This window comes from Bos indicus x Bos taurus, chromosome 28 (assembly GCF_003369695.1).
Source record: "Bos indicus x Bos taurus breed Angus x Brahman F1 hybrid chromosome 28, Bos_hybrid_MaternalHap_v2.0, whole genome shotgun sequence".
NCBI lineage: Eukaryota > Metazoa > Chordata > Mammalia > Artiodactyla > Bovidae > Bos > Bos indicus x Bos taurus.
The window spans coordinates 40,451,193-40,474,029 of NC_040103.1; the positions used below are offsets into that span (position 1 = coordinate 40,451,193).

Here is a 22,837-nt window from a genome sequence, read left to right on the forward strand (position 1 = left end):
CGGACACGACTGAAGCGACTTCGCAGCAGCAGCAGCCAGGCAATTTGCTGACACCTACTCAATGTCAGCTGTAGTACTGGAGTCCACACGGGACACTGTACCAGAAGGGGAACCACCTCTGCCCTGGTAAACACAACTAATCTGGGCAGCCTTGTCTTGGTCTCACAGGTAGTTCAGAGAGGTGAATTCTCTTGACCAAAGCCACCGATTAAATTTGGTGGAAAGTGGAACTTAAATTCACATCTCCAAGCTCTTAGGTGGAAACTATTCAAATTACATGTCTTGAATGGATGAATTAGCAAATAAATGGACAAAGAGGTCATTGAACTTGCAAAAAGGATATAGTACCTTTTGAACAAGTGGAAAAGAAGAGAGATGGATGATTATCCAGTGTGAGTGTCTGAGAAGAATGAGGCGTCTGGAATCCCCAATCTGCATTGACTTGGAAGCAGGAAAAGGACAAAAAGTGTGTCTTGGGACATGCCCAGAAGGCCTACCGCTGCTAACAGAGCTGCTGGCTTCCACTGCACAGGCTGCCTAGTTTGTATCAGCCCTTTCTGTTGCAGGTGGTGGGGGAAGCAGGGAGTGGAGTCAGACCTGCATCAGTGGTCCCCTTCACTGACTTGACAAAATCTTCCTGATCATTGAATCCAGCATCTCCCAAGCACAAAGAAGTGTCATCCCAGATAAGCCTCTTCCTGCTCCTCCATAAGGACATCCAATATGCCATGGAACCAGAATGCTTCCTCACGTCTCTCCTTCCAAATGTGGGGCATCAAAATTCCTGATCCTCCCATGGAAGACTGTAGTGCCTTTTCTGCCATAAGGTATGGTCCCTGGCACTCGGTGGGGAGTGTACACAATGAGAGCATCCCCCGGCACAAAGCAGAGAGCTCCAGGGAAGAAACAAAGGGAGGTGTTGATGGGTGATACCCACACACAATCTGGCGCCAGGGCAAGCATTAGATCAGCGTGGAAATAAATAAGATTTGTGAGCCCGTTTTCTTCCTGTATTTGCATTCACACTTTATGACCTCAGCGATATTTCCTGAGTGGAAAAAAAACCACCTTCTGTTACGATTGCTCGACTCCACAGTGACTTCCCTCAGAAAAATACTGTCTCCAGCCACAGGGTGTGAAACTGGCTACTTGTCTATTTATTCAAAGAGCCCAGTGAGCTGTGCAGATTGACGTTTAAACTATTAAACTATATTCTATTTGACAATGTTATTAAATATTAGGTCTGATTTATGGAAAGGCTTAATAAATTGGCAGCCTGGGTCAGTCCTGACACTGCACAGAAACTGTGTTATGGCTGGATGTTACTTGAGAGAGTTGATCAAGCTCAAGAAAAATAAAGTCCCGCCAACAACATTTAAAGTCTGATTTCATGTGACATAGTTGTTATCATATAAATGCAAACCACTTGCCAGCTCAATTCTGCATCCCAGAGTTTCTCTAATTGATATTTTTACTAATTGGGAAATCAAAAGATCCAATTGCAGACCTAAATAACCTCTGCTATGTCACATGGAAAGAGAGGTAAGGCTTTTAAACATGGGAGCCAGCCATGTATCTTGCTGCCTTGGTGTAAAAGAGGAAGGGAAATAGAAGCACAAGTGAGCAGTATGCAAGGAGGGTGCAGACACACTGGTTATGGAAATGGGGATGTAACCCCACGGCAAGAGGCAAAGTTGGAGTGAGATATGACTGTACTGTGGCTTACTCACATCTGTGTGACCTTGAACAAGCCACTTAATCTCCCTGAGGGTTGGTCCCATTTCTACACGATGGAGATAAGGACAATCAAGTAGTTCTGTTTAGGATGAAAAGAATAATATACGTAGATCATCTGGCAGAGTGCCTGGTACATGGAGACAGCTCAACAGATTCCAGGGGGGAATTAGGCCAGGCCAGGGGTGAGGCTGGGTCCAGGGTAGTGAGGGGGAAGTCTGTGTGCCACCAGAGTTAGGTGGAAAGGACAAGAAAGGACACAGCCCGTATGCTACTAGACGGTATGGAACTAAGTGCCTATGTGCTGTTAGATGATGTAAAGGCAGAGGAGGACTACCTACTCGATGTGCTCATGCATTCTTAGATGATACAGAGCTTAGATGATGAGCTACCAGATATGTCTATGAGCTATCAAATGACATTACCCTAGAGGAAATATGCCTGGAGCACCCATTGCTCTGGACTAGGGAGCCTCAAAACTTTTTCTATAAAAGGCCATATAATAAATATTTTAGGCTTTGCAGACCATATGGCCACAACTACTCAGCTGTACTTAAGTAGCAGAAAAGCAGCCACAGACACTGTGTAAACAATCGAATGTGTGTCCCAATAAAACTTTATTTGTAAAAGCAAGTGACAGGCCAGATTCAGCCCATGGGTCATAGTTTGTAGACACTTTCCTGACAAGTGCAGGTGGCTGAGGGAAATGAAAGCAGTCTCACTTTGCTCACCAAGGATCAACAGAATCTCCTTCCTAACAGGCGGGTACTGAGCCTGAAAGCAACTATAAAGCCATTTCCCTCATCCCGCCCATCAAGAAGTTCACAGAGGGTAGCCTGCTCACTGATGGCACCAACTACACTGCCGATTTATGTGTTTCTGGTCAGTCCAACAACAAACAGATGACTCATTCAGGGACAATCCAGTATCTATTGAGAATTAACGGGCGCCAGGCAGGTTTGCTCTAAAAACTGCACACGGTAGGCTTTCAATAAATAAACAGAACTCCTCTCCCCTTCCAAATTCCTTTCTGCTCTCTTCACCAGGGCCCAGAAAGGGCTGCCTCCTCCTTATCTGAGTGATGGCTGGCATGAAAGAATAGGTCACAGTAGCGGGGGCAACCATGACATAATTCCTTTCTCTGGTTCTGATACTGGGCAAAAGTGATCACCTCTTGCTAAGCAATTTCCCACCTAAATTGGTTTCAAGTCATTAAAAGCTGCAGCACTCCCAAGGAAAAAAATAATAGCAGCTCTCTGAGGTTACTCACAATATCAAGCTCCTTGACTTTAGCAGCAATTAGACATTGTTCCACTACCAAGCACTCTGGAAATGGACCCAGGTCACCAATGAGTAACTTGAAATTAGAAATGGGAGCATCCTGCTTTTGCGAAGGCAGTTTCCTTTGTTATTCTTTGGGGGCATCCAGTCCTCATCTTTGCCAGGCTGCCTGCACCACACCCAAGCGAGTTCTGTCTGGGATTTGGAGAAGTCCCGCCTCCCTAAATACCAAGACCACGCTCATATTTCCCAGGATGCTGGATTTTTCCTTACAGTTTCTAGATTCAAGATACGACCCTCACTCAGGGCATAACCCTACCTAGTCAAGTCTGCCAGGGATTCACAAGGCATTTGAAGCCATAGTCTGGGGGGTGAGGGCAGTTCCATAAGGGCAGGAGACAGAAAGAGCTTCAGATAAGCATGTAGGCACAGTAGCCACCCAAACAGGCACTTGTAGAAGGCGGGTTTGGGAATGAATCTGAGCACTCCTTGCTGTAAAAAAACGCAGTGCACTCTACTTTCTGACAGTACCATAAACTCACTTATATGACACCAGTTATAAAACCCTTAACATTTGCCTAGTGCTGACAGATTGTTTGTTTGTTTGTTTGTTTTCCTTAAAGATCCAAATGCAAGAAGGAGATTTGTGACCTCCAAGGCTGCTTGGGGTTTATAAAAGGAAGGTATCATAAAAGCAACTCTGTATTGGAAAAAGATTAGATTCTGTACCATGAAGCTTTAGGCATTTATAAAGAATGCAGAAGGCAATGGCACCCCACTCCAGTACTCTTGCTTGGAAAATCCCATGGACGGAGGAGCCTGGTGGGCTGCAGTCCATGGGGTCACAAAGAGTCGGACACAACTGAGCGACTTCACTTTCACTTTTCTTATTTGCATCTTCCACCAATTATTCTTTAATATTTTTTTTATTCATGAGTAAGACTCTAAATATCATCAGAGGATGATGTAAATAGGATGATGGGAAGATGCTTCTCTGAGGACCCATTTCCAGATTTATTGTGCTCCAGAGGGCTTTATTGGTGGTGTCTGCCTTCTTGATGTACTCCAGGAGTGAGAGAAGTCATGTACCTGGGTGCCTGCAAGGAGAGAAGGGAGCTGGCGTGCTCTGGGAGCCAAACTCTGCCTGGCTAGCCTGGAATTATTTATCTAAAAAAAATAGGTAGGTGCAAAGAATAAGAATAATCACAAACTTTGGTTCATAATGAGAAATAAGAGATGAAAACAAAAAAAACCTGTGAACTGTAAAGCTAACACTGACCCTGACTTCAATCCAATAATATACTTCTCTCCTTCATCTTGTTCTGCCTCTCCCATGTGTAGTAACCACTACCCTGAGTCTTATATTTTACCTTACTTAGATGTATGTATGCCAGTGTTTTATACACTATGCCAAAGAATGCTCAAACTACCGCACAATTGCACTCATCTCACACACTAGTAAAGTAGTGCTCAAAATTCTCCAAGCCAGGCTTCAGGAATATGTGAACCGTGAACTTCCTGATGTTCAAGCTGGTTTTAGAAAAGGCAGAGGAACCAGAGATCAAATTGCCAACATCCGCTGGATCATCGAAAAAGCAAGAGAGTTCCAGGAAAACATCTATTTCTGCTTTATTGACTATGCCAAAGCCTTTGACTGTGTGGATCACAATAAACTGTGGAAAATTCTGAAAGAGATGGAAATACCAGACCACCTGACCTGCCTCTTGAGAAACCTGTATGCAGGTCAGGAAGCAACAGTTAGAACTGGACATGGAACAATAGACTGGTTCCAAATAGGAAAAGGAGTACGCCAAGGGTGTAAATTGTCATCTTGCTTATTTAACTTATACGCAGAGTACATCATGAGAAATGCTGAGCTGGAGGAAGCACAAGCTGGAATCAAGATTGCCGGGAAAAATATCAATAACCTCAGATATGCAGATGACACCACCCTTATGGCAGAAAGTGAAGAAGAACTAAAGAGCCTCTTGAAGAAAGTGAAAAAGGAGAGTGAAAAAGTTGGTTTAAAGCTCAACATTCAGAAAACTAAGATCATGGCACCTGGTCCCATTACTTCATGGGAAATAGATGGGGAAACAGTGGAAACAGTGGCTGACTTTATTTTGTGGGCTCCGAAATCACTGCAGATTGTGATTGCAGCCATGAAATTAAAAGATGCTTACTCTTTGGAAGGAAAGTTATGACCAACCTAGACAGCATATTAAAAAGAGAGACATTACTTTGCCAACAAAGGTCCGTTTAGTCAAGGCTATGGTTTTTCCAGTGGTCATGTATGGATGTGAGAGTTGGACTATAAAGAAGGCTGAGCACTGAAGAATTGATGCTTTTGAACTGTGGTGTTGGAGAAGACTCTTGAGAGTCCCTTGGACTGCAAGAAGATCCAACCAGTCCATTCTGAAGGAGATCAGCCCTGGGTGTTCATTGGAAGGAATGATGCTGAAGCTGAAACTCCAGTACTTTGGCCACCTGATGTGAAGAGCTGACTCATTGGAAAAGACCCTGATGCTGGGAAAGATTGAGGGCAGGAGGAGTAGGGGTTGACAGAGGATGAGATGGTTGGATGGCATCACTGACTCAATGGACATGAGTTTGGGTGGACTCTGAGAGTTGGTGATGGACAGGGAGGCCTGGTGTGCTGCAGCTTATGGGGTTGCAAAGAGTTGGACACGACTGAGTGACTGAACTGAACTGAACTGAAGCGGTTGCTATGTTGACTGTTATTTTCTATCAGTTGACCCATGTGAAATTGCTTTTAATATTCTTCTTTGGGGCTTCCCTAGTAGCTCAGCTGGTAAAGAGTCCACCTGCAGTGCGGGAGACCTTCCCCTGGAGGAAGGAATGGCGGCCCTCTCCGTATTGCGGCCCAGATAACCCCACGGACGGGGGAATCGTAGTCCATGGGGCTGCACAGCATCAGGCACAGCTGAGCAGCTGTCACTTTCACTCTCCTTTTACCCAATATTTATTCAGTTCCGATTCACCCACACGATCACATGAGGCTGTGCTTTAGTCATTTCCCTGCAGGTCTAATGTTAAAACTTGTTAATGCTCATTTGGACTGCTTCCAGAATCCTGGCTCTATAAGCAATACTACTACTACTACTAAGTCGCTTCAGTCGTGTTCGACTCTGTGCGACCCCATAGACGGCAGCCCACCAGGCTCCCCCGTCCCTGGGATTCTCCAGGCAAGAACACTGGAGTGGGCTGCCATTTCCTTCTCCAGTGCATGAAAGTGAAAAGTGAAAGTGAAGTCACTCAGTCGTGTCCGACTCAGCGATCTCATGGACTGCAGCCCACCAGGCTCCTCCGTCCTTGGGATTTTCCAGGCAAGAGTACCATGGCCTTTCTTTTTTCTGAGGTGCTACAGAAGTTTGTTTGGGATGGATACATAGGAGTGGAATTGCTGGGTCAGTGGGTATGAAAAACTCCATTTTCTAAGAGAATGACAATTTGTTTTCAAAGTGGCAATACTGAGTACACTCCCACCAGCAATTAACCACCTGCTACTCAGTCCTCTCCACCACCTCTCCTTTGGGGCAAGTCTAGTTGATACAAAGTGATATATCTTTATGGTCTTGATTTTCATTTTCTGGAAACACTAATGACTGAACATCTCTTCACATGATTACTGACCATATGTGGTACCTCTTCTGTGAAAGTCCTGTACAAGTCTTTTGCTCATTTTTCTATTAAATTGTTTGAACTTTCCTTATTCGTTTGTAAAAGTTTTTCATGTAATATCCATATAGGATATTAACCCTTTATTGGTTGCATGCACTGTAGATACTCACTCCCAGTGTGTGACTTGCCTTTTTATTTTCTTTATAAAGTGTCTTGTAACGCACAGAAGTTTGATAAAGTCAAAAGCGGCATCTTTTCTTTTAGAAGTTCTTTTTGTAGCCTTGTGGCAATGAATCTTCATAAGCATCCCGTTTGGATGGGCGTATTGGCTCTCCATGAGAGACAAAGAAAGCAGAGAAGGGAAACTCAAAGGCCATTTGGCTCAAGTCTTACATTTATAAAAGGCCTTAAATCAACTTTGTATTCATTATCCGCAAATGAGGTCACCTACAGCCACAAAGATCCACTGTCAGGGGTGAAAGAAGACTCAGCAGCTCGAGGTGAGAGCACCGTATTTCTTTGCACACGAGGACATAAGAAGTTTTAATAAACCTTGTGAGCAGAGGACTAGCACATCTATGCTGCATTCTATTATTTTTGTTATGATATCCCTTGCTTAAATATAAACATTTCAAATCTACCACAACATGTCCTTCTAAATGTTTCAAGTGTCTAAAGAGACCCCCCAAACGGGAAATTGACCAGGCTTCTCTTAACACCCAGAGATTTGACAAGAAGACCGGGTGCTCCATGTAAACATCACTGGTGAGCTGTGGAACTGGGATTCACACCCACATGTGCCAGGCTCCAGAGCCCAGACACTCTCTGCTGCTTCACTTTGCTAAACGACGGGGAAAAGCCACCCCAAGCTGACTGCCCCGTGAGCATGCAGACCACAGGGACTCCTAGACCACGCAGAGCCCTGCATCAAGACACCATGCCAGGAGCCAGGCTGCTGCTTCTGAAGCAGGCCTCAGGCTCTGCCTCTCTCCCTGGACCCATTCTTGAGAGGGGTTGGCAAACTACTGAGGGCTTTTCTCATCATGAAGAGCAAGGTGGGTAGACTCTAGTGGCCTTGAAACTTTCTGGAGTCTCCCCCTTATACCCACTGCCCTCTGCAGTAAGGCCAGGGCATGTGTGTGCTGCTCAGCCATGCCAAACTCTTTGTGACTCCATGGACTGTAGCCCACCTGGCTCCTCTGTCAATGATATTTCTCAGGCAAGAATACTGGAGGGGTTGCCATGTCCTCATCCAGGGGATCTTCCAGACCCAGGAATCAGACCTGTGCCTTTTGCATCCCCAGCATTTGCAGGCAGATTCTTTACAACCGCACCACCGGGAAGCCCACAGTAAATCCAAGGTTCTGCCAAATGACCAGGGATGTAGAACACAGGTGCGTGCATGCACATGTGCATATGTGTGAGCATTAGTGTGTGTGTGTTTGTGTAGTGGGAGCACGGGCATGAGTGACTATGTGTGAGAGCCTGTAGGAATGTTCTGCAGAGGTAGCATCGATGGGTAGGGAAATGTAAGACACACTGAGGCAGGCTGGATGCATGTGCGTGTGTGTGTGTGAATGCGTGTGAATGTGTGAAGATTCTGCAGAAGTGGTGGGGCAGGTTGAATAGAGAACAGAAGGGAAGAGATGCTGAGCAAGATGGGCTGGATAGAGGTCTACCCAGAGAGACAGGAGTGCTGGGCGCTGTGCACATCTTTCTTGTGTTGTTCACTGATGACCAAGAGTAAGTAGCCTCTGTACGCGAGGGTCACTGAGAAGAAGGTGCCACCACCCGAGACATCCTTACGATACCTGCCTTCATCCCACCATGACCCCATGTTCTGCAGCACGTGGCGGATAAACACCAAACCCCTCAGTCTGGAACCCCAGGCATGAGAACCTAATGAGGAGTGTGACCCACGTCTGATTCTCATCTGCATAATGGGACAATCACGATGAATTTGGGTCCCTGTGGAAACTCATTGAAATAAGTTAGCAACGTCTAGTCATCTCTGCAGAACAGGTTCATCTTTCCCACCCATCCTCTCTGGCGTGGGCTCTTCTCACGCAGTGCTCCCTCAGTTCCACCCCGCCCCCATTCAGTCTCCATGCTGGGCTTGCTGTCCTGACAACTGTCTCCCAAGCACACCTCTGCTCACAGTGGTCCCACATGGTGCCCACCCTTCCCTGAACCCTGGCCTACCTCCTCTCCCTCTCCCCTGGTCCTCTGCGTCTGCTTTTACTGAGTGTTCTTACTTGGGTGGGCAGACCCCTCTGTACCACCATCCTATTAGCCCAGGAAGAGGGAGATCCAGGTCTTGGGCTTAACCTCCCTGCCCTTCCCTGATCCTTTGAAAACTTAGAAGGGCCTTAAGTTTCCCTCTGCCAGCCCCTTGGCATCTCCTGCCAAAAATTGGCATCTACCTGAAGAATGTGAGCCTTTTTACCCATATGTCTATGAAAAATGCCTGTTGACGCTGCTGAAGATGGGTCACCCTGCAGGTGACAGGGATACTCAAAGGAGATGCCTCTAGGAGGGTGTCTCCTACCGCAAGGATGACAGTCCTTACGGCCCCTGTCACAGCACACACATGCCTGGGAGGCCAGCTCCCACCTACCTTCCTGATGCCTTCCGAAGGACTGGACACACAGTTGTCAGCCCCTCCATTCTTGCTGATGGTCCGCCAGAGCTCAGCAAACGTGCTGTCTTGCTCCAGAGGGTTGGTGCCCTTGGCTCGGAAGTACTCGTACACAGCAGAATCCCGGACAGTGCCGTAGGACATCTCCACTTGCTTGGACAGGTCCTGGAACGTCCTAAAACACAACACGGATGTGAAACATGGGTATACAGGGCACCCTGTTGGGACCCACACGAGGCCCGCCTGAGGTGGGAGCCAGGTGCGGCCCACTGTCCACATCCCTCACTCCCAGACCCCAGTGGCATGAGGCCCACGGCCTGGAACGTGACTTGCCAGGATCCCATTCTATCCAAGTCACTTTTCTTCACTGTAGATAAATTCAGTAAGGCCATGAAATGCCTAAAACCAGGTGCTATGCTGAGCCACTGAGCCTAAGAGACAAAAGGATGAATAAGACATGAATCCTGTCCTTGAGGAGCTTAGAGTTTAACTGTAGAAACACATAGGCAGACCATCATGACAGACGAGTGACGGTGTCACAGGAGGCTGTACCCTGAAGGGCTCCAGCTCAAATGCCCACAAAAGGAAAGAGAAACGCCATGGCAAGACCCAAAACAGTGACTGGTCTCTGACACTCAGAGCTAGTGTATGGTGGGCACACACTCAGAGATTGTGCCCATGAAGAGGCATGTCTCCTCCGAAGCTTGCAGCTGTTCTGAAATTCCACCCAACTGTTGCCTTCCAAGCATCTACCCTCATTGCCAAATTCAGACTTAAATTGAAAAAAGTAGGGAAAACCAATAGACTATTCAAAGAAAGTAAAAGTGAAGTCCTTAGTCATGTCCGACTCTTTGTGACCTCATGGACTGTAACCTATCAGGCTCCTCCAACCATGGGATTTTCCAAGCAAGAATGCTGGAGTAGATTGCCATTTCCTTCTCCAGGGGATCTTCCTGACTCAGGGATCGAACACAGGTCTCCTGCACTGCAGGCATCTGAGCCACCAGGGAAGCCATTCAGGTATGACCTAAATCATATCCCTTATGATTATATAGTGGAACTGACAAATAGATTCAAGGGATTAGATCTGACAGAGGGAGTGCCTGAAGAACTATGGACAGAGGTCTGTGACATTGTACATGAGGCACTGATCAAGACCATCCTCAAGAAAAAGAAATGCAAAAAGGCAAAATGGTTGTCTGAGGAGGCCTTACCATAAGCTTTCGTAAGAGATATGAAAAGAAGAGAAGCAAAAGGCAAATGAGGAAAGGAAAGATATACTCATTTGAATGCAGAGTTCCAAAGAATAGCAAAGAGAGATAAGAAAGCCTTCCTCAGTGATCAATGCAAAGAAATAGAGAAAAACAATAGAAAAGGAAAGACTAGCGATCTCTTCAAGAAAATTAGATATACAAAGGGAACTTTTCATGCAAAGATGGGCACAATAAAGAACAGAAATGGTATGGACCTAACAGAAGCAGAGATATTAAGAAGAGGTGGCAAGAATACACAGAAGAACTATACAAAAAAGATCTTCATGACCCAGATAACCATAATGGTGTGATCACTCACCTAGGGCCAGACATCCTGGAATGCGAAGTCAAGTGGGCCTTAGGAAGCACACTATGAACAAACCTAGTGGAGGTGATGGAATTCCAGTTGAGCTATTTCAAATCCTAAAAGATGATGCTGTGAAAGTGCTGCACTCAATATGCCAGCAAATGTGAAAAACTCAGCAGTGGCCACAGAACTAGAAATGGTCAGTTTTCATTCCAATCCCAAAGAAAGGCAATGCCAAAGAATATTCAAACTACCACACAATTGCACTCATCTCACACGGTAGCAAAGTAATGCTCAAAATTCTCCAAGCAAGGACTTCAACAGTATGTCAACTGTGAACTTCCAGATGTTCAAGCTGGATTTAGAAAAGGCAGAAGAAACAGAGATCAAATTGCCAACATCTGCTGGATCATCAAGAAAGCAAGAGAGTCCCAGAAAAATGCCTACATCTGATTTATTGACTATGCCAGAGCCTTTAACTGTGTGGATCACAACAAACTGTGGAAAATTCTTAAAGAGATGGGAATACCAGACCACCTGACCTGCCTCCTGAGAAATCTGTAATGCAGATCAAGAAGCAACAGTTAGAACTGGACATGGACCAACAGACTGGTTCAATTTTGGGAAAGGAGTATGTCAAGGCTATATATTGTCACCCTGCTTATTTAACTTACATGCAGAGTACATCATGAGAAATGCTGGCCTGGATGAAGCACAAGCTGGAATCAAGATTGCTGGGAGAAATATCAATGACCTCAGATATGCAGATGACACCACCCTTATGGCAGAAAGTGAAGAGGAACTAAAGAGCCTCTTGATGAAAGTGAAAGAGGAGAGTGAAAAAGTTGGCTTAAAGCTCCACATTCAGAAAACTAAGATCATGGTATCTGGTCCCATCATTTCATGGCAAATAGATAGAGAAACAGTGGAAACAGTGACCGACTTTATTTTCTGGGCTCCAAAATCACTGCAGATGTTGACTGCAGCCATGAAATTAAAAGACGTTTACTCCTTGGAAGAAAAGTTATGATCAACCTAGACAGCATATTAAAAAGCAGAGACATTACTTTGCCAACAAAGGTCCATCTAGTCAAAGCTATGGATTTTCCAGTAGTCATGTATGGATGTGTGAGTTGGACTGTAAAGAAAGCTGAGCGCCAAAGAATTGATGGTTTTGAACTGTGGTGTTGGAGAAGACTCTTGAGAGTCCCTTGGACTCTAAGGATATCCAACTAGCCAATCCTAAAGGAAATCAGTCCTGAATATTCATTGGAATGACTGATGCTAAAGCTGAAACTCCAATACTTTGGCTACTTGGAACTGACTCACTGGAAAGACCCTGATGCTAGGAAAGATTGAAGGCGGGAGGAGAAGGGGACGACAGAGGATGAGGTGGTTCGATGGCATCTCTGACTCAATGGACATGAGTTTGAGTAAAGTGTGAGCGTTGGTGATGGACAGGGAAGCCTGGTGTGCTGCAGTCCATGGGGTCGCAAAGAGTTGGACACGACTGAGCAACTTAACTGAACTGAACTGAAGCATCTCCCCCTAATATGTTTTTGAATAAAGAAAGGAATTTGGGTTTGTATATGAGCTTTCTTGACTCTGGAGTGTTGATGGTTATTCAAATGGTGGTGAAGATAAAGCAAAGCACCTCTGAGAGCCTCCGTCTGTTGTCCATGGAGGAGAAGCAAGCCGCTCAGGCCAGGTGCACGGTGCAGGGAGCAGGTGGGTCAGGAATGCCCGTCAGCTCCAAGGAGCAGAAGGCTGAGCTGCGCCTTCTTTGGAGTAGGGAGCACGAGTCAGACCAGGGAGGGCCAACTGGGCTTAAAGTTTTCATTTGACACAAGATGAGCAGTACCTGATTCAACGTGCTGATAGGATAGAATTGCAAAAATCATAAGGCTCACTGATGAGCCAGTCTCTCTCTTCAGGCTCCAACTGGATCCCTCTTTGCTTATTTATCTGTCTCTCCTTTTCATCAACCAGAATCATCATCCCCACCACTCACTGAGTGGCTGTTTCCACGAAAAGACCCAATCATTTCAACCTGATCCACACAACCCTCCTTCTTCTGAGCTCATCTTTGGTTATTGCATCTGCGTCCACATGACCCCAGAGCTAAGGTTAAAATGAGAGATTCCACAGGATGACCATTTGTGGCACCAGACCACAGAGCTCCCTCTGTCTGGAATCCCTTTATCTTGCTCATCCACCTGATACACTTCTGCAAACCCCTTGAGGTTCCAGCAGCCGCCTTTCCCTATGGGAAGACATCAGCATCCCTCAGCTCCCTGGCCACCTCTATACCCTGTGTGGTTTCTATGGCAGTAAGAGCTCACCGTGACTACAGGAAAATCACAGCAGAGTGCGTAATGCACGGGCTCTGAGTCCAGTTACTTGCCTTGCCTCTCAGTCCCATCAGAACTAACACTGAGGGCCCTCTGTTAGTTAGCTGGCCTCTCTGAGCCTCAGTTTCCAAATCCTTAAATAAAAAACAAAACACAACACACACAAACACAGGATTAGAAGTAGAGCCCGTAGCAGAGGTTGCTGTGAAGATAAAATGAGGTGACGTGTGTTCAGTCCTTAAGAGCAGGGACTGATGCAAACTCAGTGGCCGTCACCAGGAGCAGGTGTTCTGTGCTATTATTATAGGTCGGGGTCCTCAGTGTGTGTGTGTTCTCTCAGTCACGTCTGACACTTTGCAACCCTCTGAACTGTAGCCCACCAGGCTCCTCTGTCTGTGGGATTTTAAGAATACTGAAGTGGGTTGCCATTTCCTCCTCCGGAGGTTCTTCCTGACCCAGGGGTCGAACCTGTGTCTCCTGCATTGCAGGCGGATTCTTTACCTGCTGAGCCATTAGGGGTCCTCAGTAGACGGAGCCCAAGCAGCTCCGTATCTGCATCCTCAGCACCAGACCCAGGGCTGCAGCCAGCCTGTGCAGCCTGCACACAGAGGAGCCAGCAATGCAGCTAGCTTTCTCCCGTTCTGGAGACACCCTCCATGGAATTCCTTCAGGCCCTGCTGCAGGGCCCACAGACAGAGTTCTGTATTCGCTTCAATACATTACAGATGAAAGAAAACATAAAATAACAAATTCGAGGAAGAAATCTTTCTAATTATTGTTCATTATTTATATCTAATTGAAGCAAGATGTTCCTTTGCTTGAAGGGCCCCAAGGGTTGTAACTCTGTCGTAATTTGCCTGTAATGAAAGGAAGGGGGATCTTTTTTTTCCTGCATTTTTTATTTTTCTCATGGTAATACAAACAAACACAAGTCTTTGATGAATGGGAAACATCAGGATGAATTACACAGTTGATTCTAAATACTGGAACTGCTCTAAATCACTGCAGTTTCCATGAGCCTAGAATGGGTGTGTAACTGCCAAGGAGTTCAGAAGTACTGCTTCATCCCCACATTTGAAATGGAGATTTCCTCTCTCCTCTTGGTATTTATTCATGACGGTGCCCCTGGTCAGAGGCTCAGGGAGCCGTTCTGGAATACAAGCAGGCAGCCCCAGTACTAAGGACTTCTTGTCCATTTCTGTCCCTGTAGAGGTCATCGTTGTCATCCCCAAAATACCACTGCCATCTTTGCTGAACCAGACCCATGGCTTCCATCCCTCGCCACTCATAGTCATTAGTCTGTGTACAGGGATCCATTGCCCAGCTTTATGCATCTTTAATGAACATTCCCTCTTCCAAGGAAAATTTCCAAGCTCACTAACACATGGGAGGTACTACCATCATATTTCAGAGTGAATAAACCTATCTAAGGCTCTTTGCTGGAGAAGGCAATGGCACCCCACTCCAGTATTCTTGCCTGGAAAATCCCATGGATGGAGGAGCCTGGTAGGCTGCAGTCCATGGGGTCGCCAAGAGTCAGACATGACTGAGCGACTTCACTTTCACTTTTCACTTTCATGCATTGGAGAAGGAAATGGCAGCCTACTCCAGTGTTCTTGCCTGGAGAATCCCAGGGACGGGGGAGCCTGGTGGGCTGCCAAATATGGGGTCACACAGAGTCAGACACAACTGAAATGACTTAGCAGCAGCAGCAGCAAGGCTCTTTGGAGGCTTGCAAGAGGGCCCAACTAATCATGGACCCAAAATGACAACACCCAGGGGCACTCACCCTCTTGTCCTAGGGCACAGCTTTGGAAGGGACATGGAAGGAAAGAACAAAGAAGAGCCAGCCAGCTGGGTCCAAGTCAACAGTCAGCAGAAGACAGATGTTCACATCCAATAGGACTCCCATCCAAACTAGCAAGGGAGGCTTAACCCGGAGAAGGCTCCAGGAGCAACACACTTAATCTAGCATGCTTCCCAAATTAGTCTCTTCAGCCACAACTGCTAGAAAGTGTCCAAGCACCCCCACCACAGAGAGATGAAGGAGATCTTCCTCTCACAGGTGGTGTCTCTCTAAACCCAAATCATGAATGAGGCAACTGGCTGAAGTCATTCAACTACATGCCCAATCCACAGTTAACGAGTTAGTTAGTGGGCATTTGGTAAAGCACAGAGGCAAGGGAGGTATGTGGGCATTTCGAGGGGTTCATAGTGATGGGGATGAGTGATTAGAGAAGTAAACCAACAGTAACTAAACAATGTGAGAAGTACTAGGAGAAAGCTGCTGCATGAGGGGTCTTGGAAGCAAGGGGGGGCAGCACCTAGCTCATTGGCCAGAGCTAAAGGAAGGATTTCTAGAAGAGTAAGTCTGCCTGGGCACGCACTGACTGACTAAGTGTCCCGTGGAGGCATGCACATTTAAGCAGCCAAGCCCCAGCTCTGTGCTTGGCTATTTGTCTCCTTACTTCACCTTTTTATTCATGCTGCTGCTGCTGCTAAGTCACTTCAGTCGTGTCCGACTCTGTGTGACCCCATAGACAGCAGCCCACCAGGCTCCCCCGTCCCTGGGATTCTCCAGGCAAGAACACTGGAGTGGGTTGCCATTTCCTTCTCCAACGCGTGAAAGTGAAAAGAGAAAGTGAAGTCACTCAGTCGTGTCTGACTCTTGGCGACCCCATGGACTGCAGCCTACCAGGCTCCTCCATCCATGGGATTTTCCAGGCAAGAGTACTGGAGTGGGGTGCCATTGCCTTCTCCATTTTATTCATGATGAGGGTTATAATCTTCCCTTGGCAGAGCTTAGCCTGTCTTCCAGGCTTTCCATTGAGCCAATATCTTTTACCCTATTGAAGATCCCCCGGAGAAGGAAATGGCAACCCACTCCAGTATTCTTGCCTGGGAAATCCCATGGGCAGAAGAGCCTGGCAGGCTACATAGCCCATGGGGTTGCAAAGAATCAAGACAACCTAGCAACTGCACAACAACAAAACCTTATTGAAACTGGTGGGTGGGACCAATAGAGCTGTTGCTGTGTCCTGGACTGCCAGTGTGGGGGTCTTTAGCTGCGATCACAGCTGACTGAGCACATCAGACTGTCTTACAGAAGCACTCCCTTGCCTCTGAGAGCAGTTTCCTCCAATTGAACAGCACCTCCTGAAAGTCCCACATCGTCTCCTTCAGCCATGGCCAAGGACAGTCTACCCAGCCCAGCACCACCTCCCTCCCGCCCCTCACCCTTCTCATAAATCAATCTTACTATTTCCCAGATACATGTTCATTAACAAAGAGACAAATGTGTTTGCAGCATGAGAAAAATCAATAATACAGAATGCATAAATACAACTTTGCATGTTACAGAAATATTTACATTGGCAATGGAGATAAATACACTTGCAACAAAAAGAGAATCAATATACAGTATGTGTAGAACTGATTTCAACAACTATGAGGTTGCCATCATCACAGGCCTGATAAATCTCCTTAAGGAGAAGAGGAAGGGGACTTCCCTGGCAGTCCAGACTGCAGCAGGCACAGGTTCCATCCCTGGTAGGGAACTAAGATCCCGTATGCCACAATTCAGCCAAGAAGAAAAAGAGAGACAGAAAGAAAGAAAGAAAAGGAAGTAATGGAGTGACCCCAAAGTCACAGGAGGGTGGGGAGGCTCATTCTTGTCATCTGAAGCTGTCGTAACTACAGCCCACAGATGCCTCTACCATCATTTCAGCAGCCCTGCTTTTTCGCTCTCATTCCTGACTCTACAAAAGAGGACGCTGCACCAATCAGGTGGGAGTGCATGGTCAGGCTTCCATACCCAGCCTCCAGGACCTTGAGCAGGAGTGCTGCCCACTTCTCTGCCCTTCCTGAGTTTCTTCGCCAGGGCACCGCCATGCTTTGGGAGTCTCTGATCCTTCTCCTATGCAGAGATGCCCACTGAGGCTCTACCACATTTCCCATTCTCTCCACCCCAAACCTGGGTACTTCAAGGTGAACAGGAGTTCAGGTAAAGTGAAGACACTCCAAGATGCTTCTCGACCTTGGGCTCTGAAAGGCATCTCAAGGTCTTTAGTCTTTCTTTCATATAATGGGGGAAAAAATAACCTATTTCCTGAGCATATGCCTCTCTCAAGCACTGTTGCAGGTCTAAAGCTATGAGCGGCACAGAGTTCCCACTCTCACGAAGTCTGCATGGAGGAGGCAGGGGGAGAGAGCAGCACACATATGAACAGCAAACACAACACCAACCATTACGAAATGCTGGGGTCAGCAAGCTGTCTGCGAAGGGACTCAGTGCATGTTCGCAGGCAGTAAGGGCCACACACCACTCTGCTGCATATCCCTTGGTTTTGTGGGGGTTGTTTTTTTTTTTTTGGAACACTATAAAAAAATGTTTCAGAAAAAGGAAAACAATCTTAGCCTGCAGGCTGCAGGAAAATAGGCTGCCAGCCAGACGTGGCCCATGGGGGCGTAATCAGCCGACCCCCATTGTCATGTTTCCAGTGATGAAAAGTGCTATGAAGAGTCGTAAAGCAGAGTAAGGATCACAGAAAACGATGGAGGAAGTGATTATATGCAGCAGGCGGGTGCTGTTTTAGCCATCGGAGCTGACATCGAGGGCGCGTGTTCCTTTGTTACCTTTTCTTGGGCTGGTCTGGGAGGAGCTGTGAGGAGAGACCACTGAGGGCAGGGCTGAGACCGTGGAGAAGCTGTGCCTTCTGAAAAGCAGAGACCGGCAAGCTCGAAGCTTATCAGCATCTCTTCCCTGGAGACCAGGGATCCTCTGGGCCCCTCTGAGAGGCTGGAGCAGGCAATGCTGGCTATTGCATGGGGCTCCTTGGTGAAAGGCTATGGTCTGAGTGGCTGCAGATCGGTGCCCCAGTTCAGGAAACCGTCAGTTTAACACCAATGAGGACACGCAGTGACCCACCAGGACAGGAGCTGTGTGGCAGGAAAGGCATCCCTGCAGGACGCAGGGGGCCGGGAGAGGGTCTGGGAAGGGGAGGTGGGCGTGGGTAGACTGGGCACTCAGCTGACGTGCGCTCACTCCCTCCTGCAATCTTCCTCCACATGCTCTGCTCTCTAATCCCATTTCTTTGATTACAATTGAAATTCAAAAATGCCTAAAACATACTAAGAAAAAAAAAAAAAAAAACACTTGATGCTTTTGCATACAGTATTTTTCCAGTCTTGTCAAAAGTAACCATTAAAAATGGAAGTAAACATCAGGACGAAAATAGGAGGAATAGGCACTGAACTGTAGGGAGATTTCCGCTTTTTACAAATGTGTTTCTGTAAAGTTTGTATTTTTTTATGATGCAAAAACATAATAAACATGTGTGATCTGAATAATTTAACGGATCCTCCTGCTGCCAAGTGTCAGTTCTGAGGCTTGGAAATCTAGCTGTGTGCTCTCCTGTGTCCTCCACTCACTCTGCCAACTGCCCCCACAGCCAAGATCCACTTGGAAGAGAGGGGCCTCTCTCCTGCCCTTGAACACAGGCCCTGCAGTCTTTAGGGAGCAGGCTCCGAGGGGCTCTGGGAGTTGAATCTTCCATCCCCAGAGTAAGACCAACATGCCAGGATTAACCCCATGGGGTCTGAGCCATCCTGGGCATCCAGGGCCCATCAGAACCAAAGTGGGTTGGAGTTTCCCTTATTTGCACACCTTCTGTTTGGATTCTCCCAAGCCCAGGTTCCCTTGGCTGCCAAATCAGACCGGGGTGGCCAGACAAGAGTTTTTGAAAGAAGGATATATGCCTCATATGTGCTTCCCACATCTACAAGAAACACCCCAAATCCTCAGATACCCTGAAAGGTCACACTTGATCTGGACCCAAGAGCTCTGCTTGTCACCACATGGGCTGCCCTGCCTTCCTGCCTTGGGGGTTCGCGCTGTGTGATACACTCTTCCTTCACATCTCTAATCAGCTCTTTCCCTCAGTGCTCTGGGAACATCAGACGTCAGCTTCTTCATGAGACCTCTGCTGACAACGCTCTGTACAACTGTTGCTCAGTCACTCAATTGTGTCTGACTCTTTGTGACCCCATGGACTGCAGCACACCAGGCTTCCCTGTGCTTCACTATCTCCTGGAGTTTGCTCAAACTCACACTCATTGAGTCAATGATGCCATCCAACCAGTTCATCCCCCGTAGCCACCTTCTCCAAATATCACCCTCTTTAATTATATGATAAAAACAAAGAAATACACAGCAGGCTCTTTCATGGCCGTTCTCCCCCTAGAATGGAACTGTCCAGTTTATTTCGGTATCAACAGTGCCTACACCTGCACGGCCAATCTTCCTAGTTTGTACAGAACAGAGAGGTTTCCTGGGATATAGGACTTTCAGTACTAAAACCAGGGAAGTTCTAGCCAAATTGTGGTAGTTTTCCCTGCCTCTATCTACAATAGTGCCTGGCATACAGTAGATGCTCCAATAAACATGGGCTATTATGTGCATGAATAATCCATTAATGAATTCGCCTTCTTCTCACTTTCCAATCACCTAGGTTGGATATTCTGTTGGAAAGGTCTTGGGTTATCTTTTGAGGATAAGCATGGGCCATTCACCTGCAGAGAAGTGAGCACAGCAATCGCCTGGGAGGACCGAAGAGAAGAACTGAAGCCCTAGGCTGGGGGGCACAGCACAGAGGAACAGAACAAATCACCAAGAAGCCCAGGGATCAGCCCAGGCTGTCCACAGGCTTCCTTCTCGGGGTCTTGAAGCTTCAAGATCAAGTTTTCTTGTGGATCGGATGGAAATCAGCATTGGCTGAGAGTCTCCTCCGGGGTCTGCATCGCCAGCAGATGCTGTCTTCATCCCCAGCTCCCACATCCCTCCCGCTCGGCGGGATCCCCACCAGGCAGCAATTCCACCATGCCAAGAACATGGCTGGCTCCCAGCTCTCCACACCAGCAAATGTTTGCTGCCACAAATCAATACAAAAGTAAGATGCACCATTAAGCTTTAATATATCAGTGCTAGGGCTCTTAATCCATTATGAGGCTGTCATAAATGTGACTGAAATGCAAATCAGAGCAGCAGCCCTGCAGGAGGGTGTGAAGGTGCCTTCACCACCTCTCGGCAAGCCTGTGTCCCCTGCGCTCCAGAGAAACAGCCTGAGTCTCCTCTCTCCCTGTTGCTTTTCATTTTCACCCTCCTCGCCTCCCTCTTCTTCTTTCCAAATGTCTTACTGAGCCCCTCTATTATGTCAGCTTCCCTGGCAGGCAGTCACTTGATATGCTAGAAGAAAGCTATAATAATGCTAACTTTGTGACATTGTACAGGAGACAGAGATCAAGACCATCCCCATGGAAAAGAAATGCAAAAAAGCAAAATGGCTGTCTGAGGAGGCCTTACAAATAGCTGTGAAAAGAAGAGAAGCGAAAAGCAAAAGAGAAAAGGAAAGATATAAACATCTGAATGCAGAGTTCCAAAGAATAGCAAGAAGAGATAGGAAAGCCTTCTTCAGCGATCAATGCAAAGAAATAGAGGAAAACAACAGAATGGGAAAGACTAAGGATCTCTTCATGAAAATCAGAGATACCAAAGGAACATTTCATGCAAAGTTGGGCTTGATAAAGGACAGAAATGGTATCGACCTAACAGAAGCAGAAGCTATTAAGAAGAGATGGCAAGAATACACAGAAGAACTATACAAAAAAGATCTTCATGACCCAGATAATCACGATGGTGTGATCACTCACCTAGAGCCAGACATCCTGGAATGGGAAGTCAAGTGGGCCTTAGAAAGCATCACTACAAACAAAGCTAGTGGAGGTGATGGAATTCCAGTTGAGCTCTTCCAAATCCTGAAAGATGATGCTGTGAAAGTGCTGCACTCAATATGCCAGCAAATTTGGAAAACTCAGCAGTGGCCACAGGACTGGAAAAGGTCAGTGTTCATTCCAATCCCAAAGAAAGGCAATGCCAAAGAATGCTCAAACTACCACACAATTGCACTCATCTCACATGCTAGTAAAGTAGTGCTCAAAATTCTCCAAGCCAGGCTTCAGCAATATGTGAACCGTGAACTTCCTGATGTTCAAGCTGGTTTTAGAAAAGGCAGAGGAACCAGAGATCAAATTGCCAACATCCGCTGGATCACGGAAAAAGCAACAGAGTTCCAGAAAAACATCTATTTCTGCTTTATTGACTATGCCAAAGCCTTTGACTGTGTGGATCACAATAAACTATGGAAAATTCTGAAAGACATGGGAATACCAGACCACCTGATCTGCCTCTTGAGAAATTTGTATGCAGGTCAGGAAGCAACAGTTAGATCTGGACATGGACCAACAGACTGGTTCCAAATAGGAAAAGGAGTTCATCAAGGCTGTATATTGTCACCCTGTTTATTTAACTTATATGCAGAGTACCTCATGAGAAACGCTGGACTGGAAGAAACACAAGCTGGAATCAAGATTGCCGGGAGAAATATTAATAACCTCAGGTATGCAGATTACACCACCCTTATGGCAGAAAGTTAAGAGGAACTCAAAAGCCTCTTGATGAAAGTGAAAGAGGAGAGTGAAAAAGTTGGCTTAAAGCTCAACATTCAGAAAACGAAGATCATGGCACCTGGTCCAATTACTTCATGGGAAATAGATGGGGAAACAGTGGAAACAGTATCAGATTTTATTTTTCTGGGCTCCAAAATCACTACAGATGGTGACTGCAGCCAAGAAATTAAAAGACGCTTACCCCTTGGAAGGAAAGTTATGACCAACCTAGATAGCATGTTCAAAAGCAGAGACATTACTTTGCCAACAAAGGTTCGTCTAGTCAAGGCTATCGTTTTTCCAGTGGTCATGTATGGATGTGAGAGTTGGACTGTGAAGAAGGCTGAGCACCGAAGAATTGATGGTTTTGAACTGTGGTGTTGGAGAAGACTCTTGAGAGTCCCTTGGACTGCAAGGAGATCCAACCAGTCCATTCTGAAGGAGATCAGCCCTGGGATTTTTTTGGAAGGAATGATGCTAAAGCTGAAACTCCAGTCCTTTGGCCACCTCATGTGAAGAGTTGACTCATTGGAAAAGACTCTGATGCTGGGAGGGATTGGGGGCAGGAGGAGAAGGGGACAACAGAGGATGAGATGGCTGGATGGCATCACTGACTCGATGGATGTGAGTATGGGTGAAATCCGGGAATTGGTGATGGACAGGGAGGCCTGGCGTGCTGCGATTCATGGGGTCGCAAAGAGTCGGACACGACTGAGCGACTGATCTGGTCTGATCTGATCAGACACTGAACTGAGACTTCATTGGCACTGCTTCATTTCACCTTGACCACAATTTCATAAAGTTATTATTATCCCTCCATTTTACAGATGAAGAAATCAAGGCTCAAGGAGATTAAGTAACAGAAGCGGCAAGGAGAAGAGGCATCTCCCCACTCAGGACTGGCTTGATCCCAAACCCAAACATTTGAATGCCATCCTATAGCAATGTTAGGAAGCCCATAGCTAAGTGGGGAGAATTAGCAAGTAAGCAGGTGATCAAAAATATCATGCAGGATATATTGCTGGAAATAAGCTCAGAGGCATTAGAACAGGGATGACTGTGACGCTGAAGCTATCCCAGCTTGGCAGAAGAGAGATTGAGGGTGGAGATAAGGATACAGGGTTAGGAG

The 22,837-nt window shown here is 46.6% G+C and overlaps 1 protein-coding gene across 3 annotated transcripts in view; it reads right to left on the reverse strand.

Annotated features, from left to right (window-relative positions):
- GRID1 (glutamate ionotropic receptor delta type subunit 1) overlaps positions 1-22,837 on the reverse strand; it is a 686,401-nt gene that overhangs the window by 36,548 nt on the left and 627,016 nt on the right. For all 3 annotated transcript variants that reach the window (XM_027530481.1, XM_027530480.1, XM_027530482.1), the window contains one exon: positions 9,275-9,470. In XM_027530481.1, the coding sequence (XP_027386282.1) occupies positions 9,275-9,470 (196 nt within the window). The remainder of the gene's footprint in view (positions 1-9,274; positions 9,471-22,837) is intronic.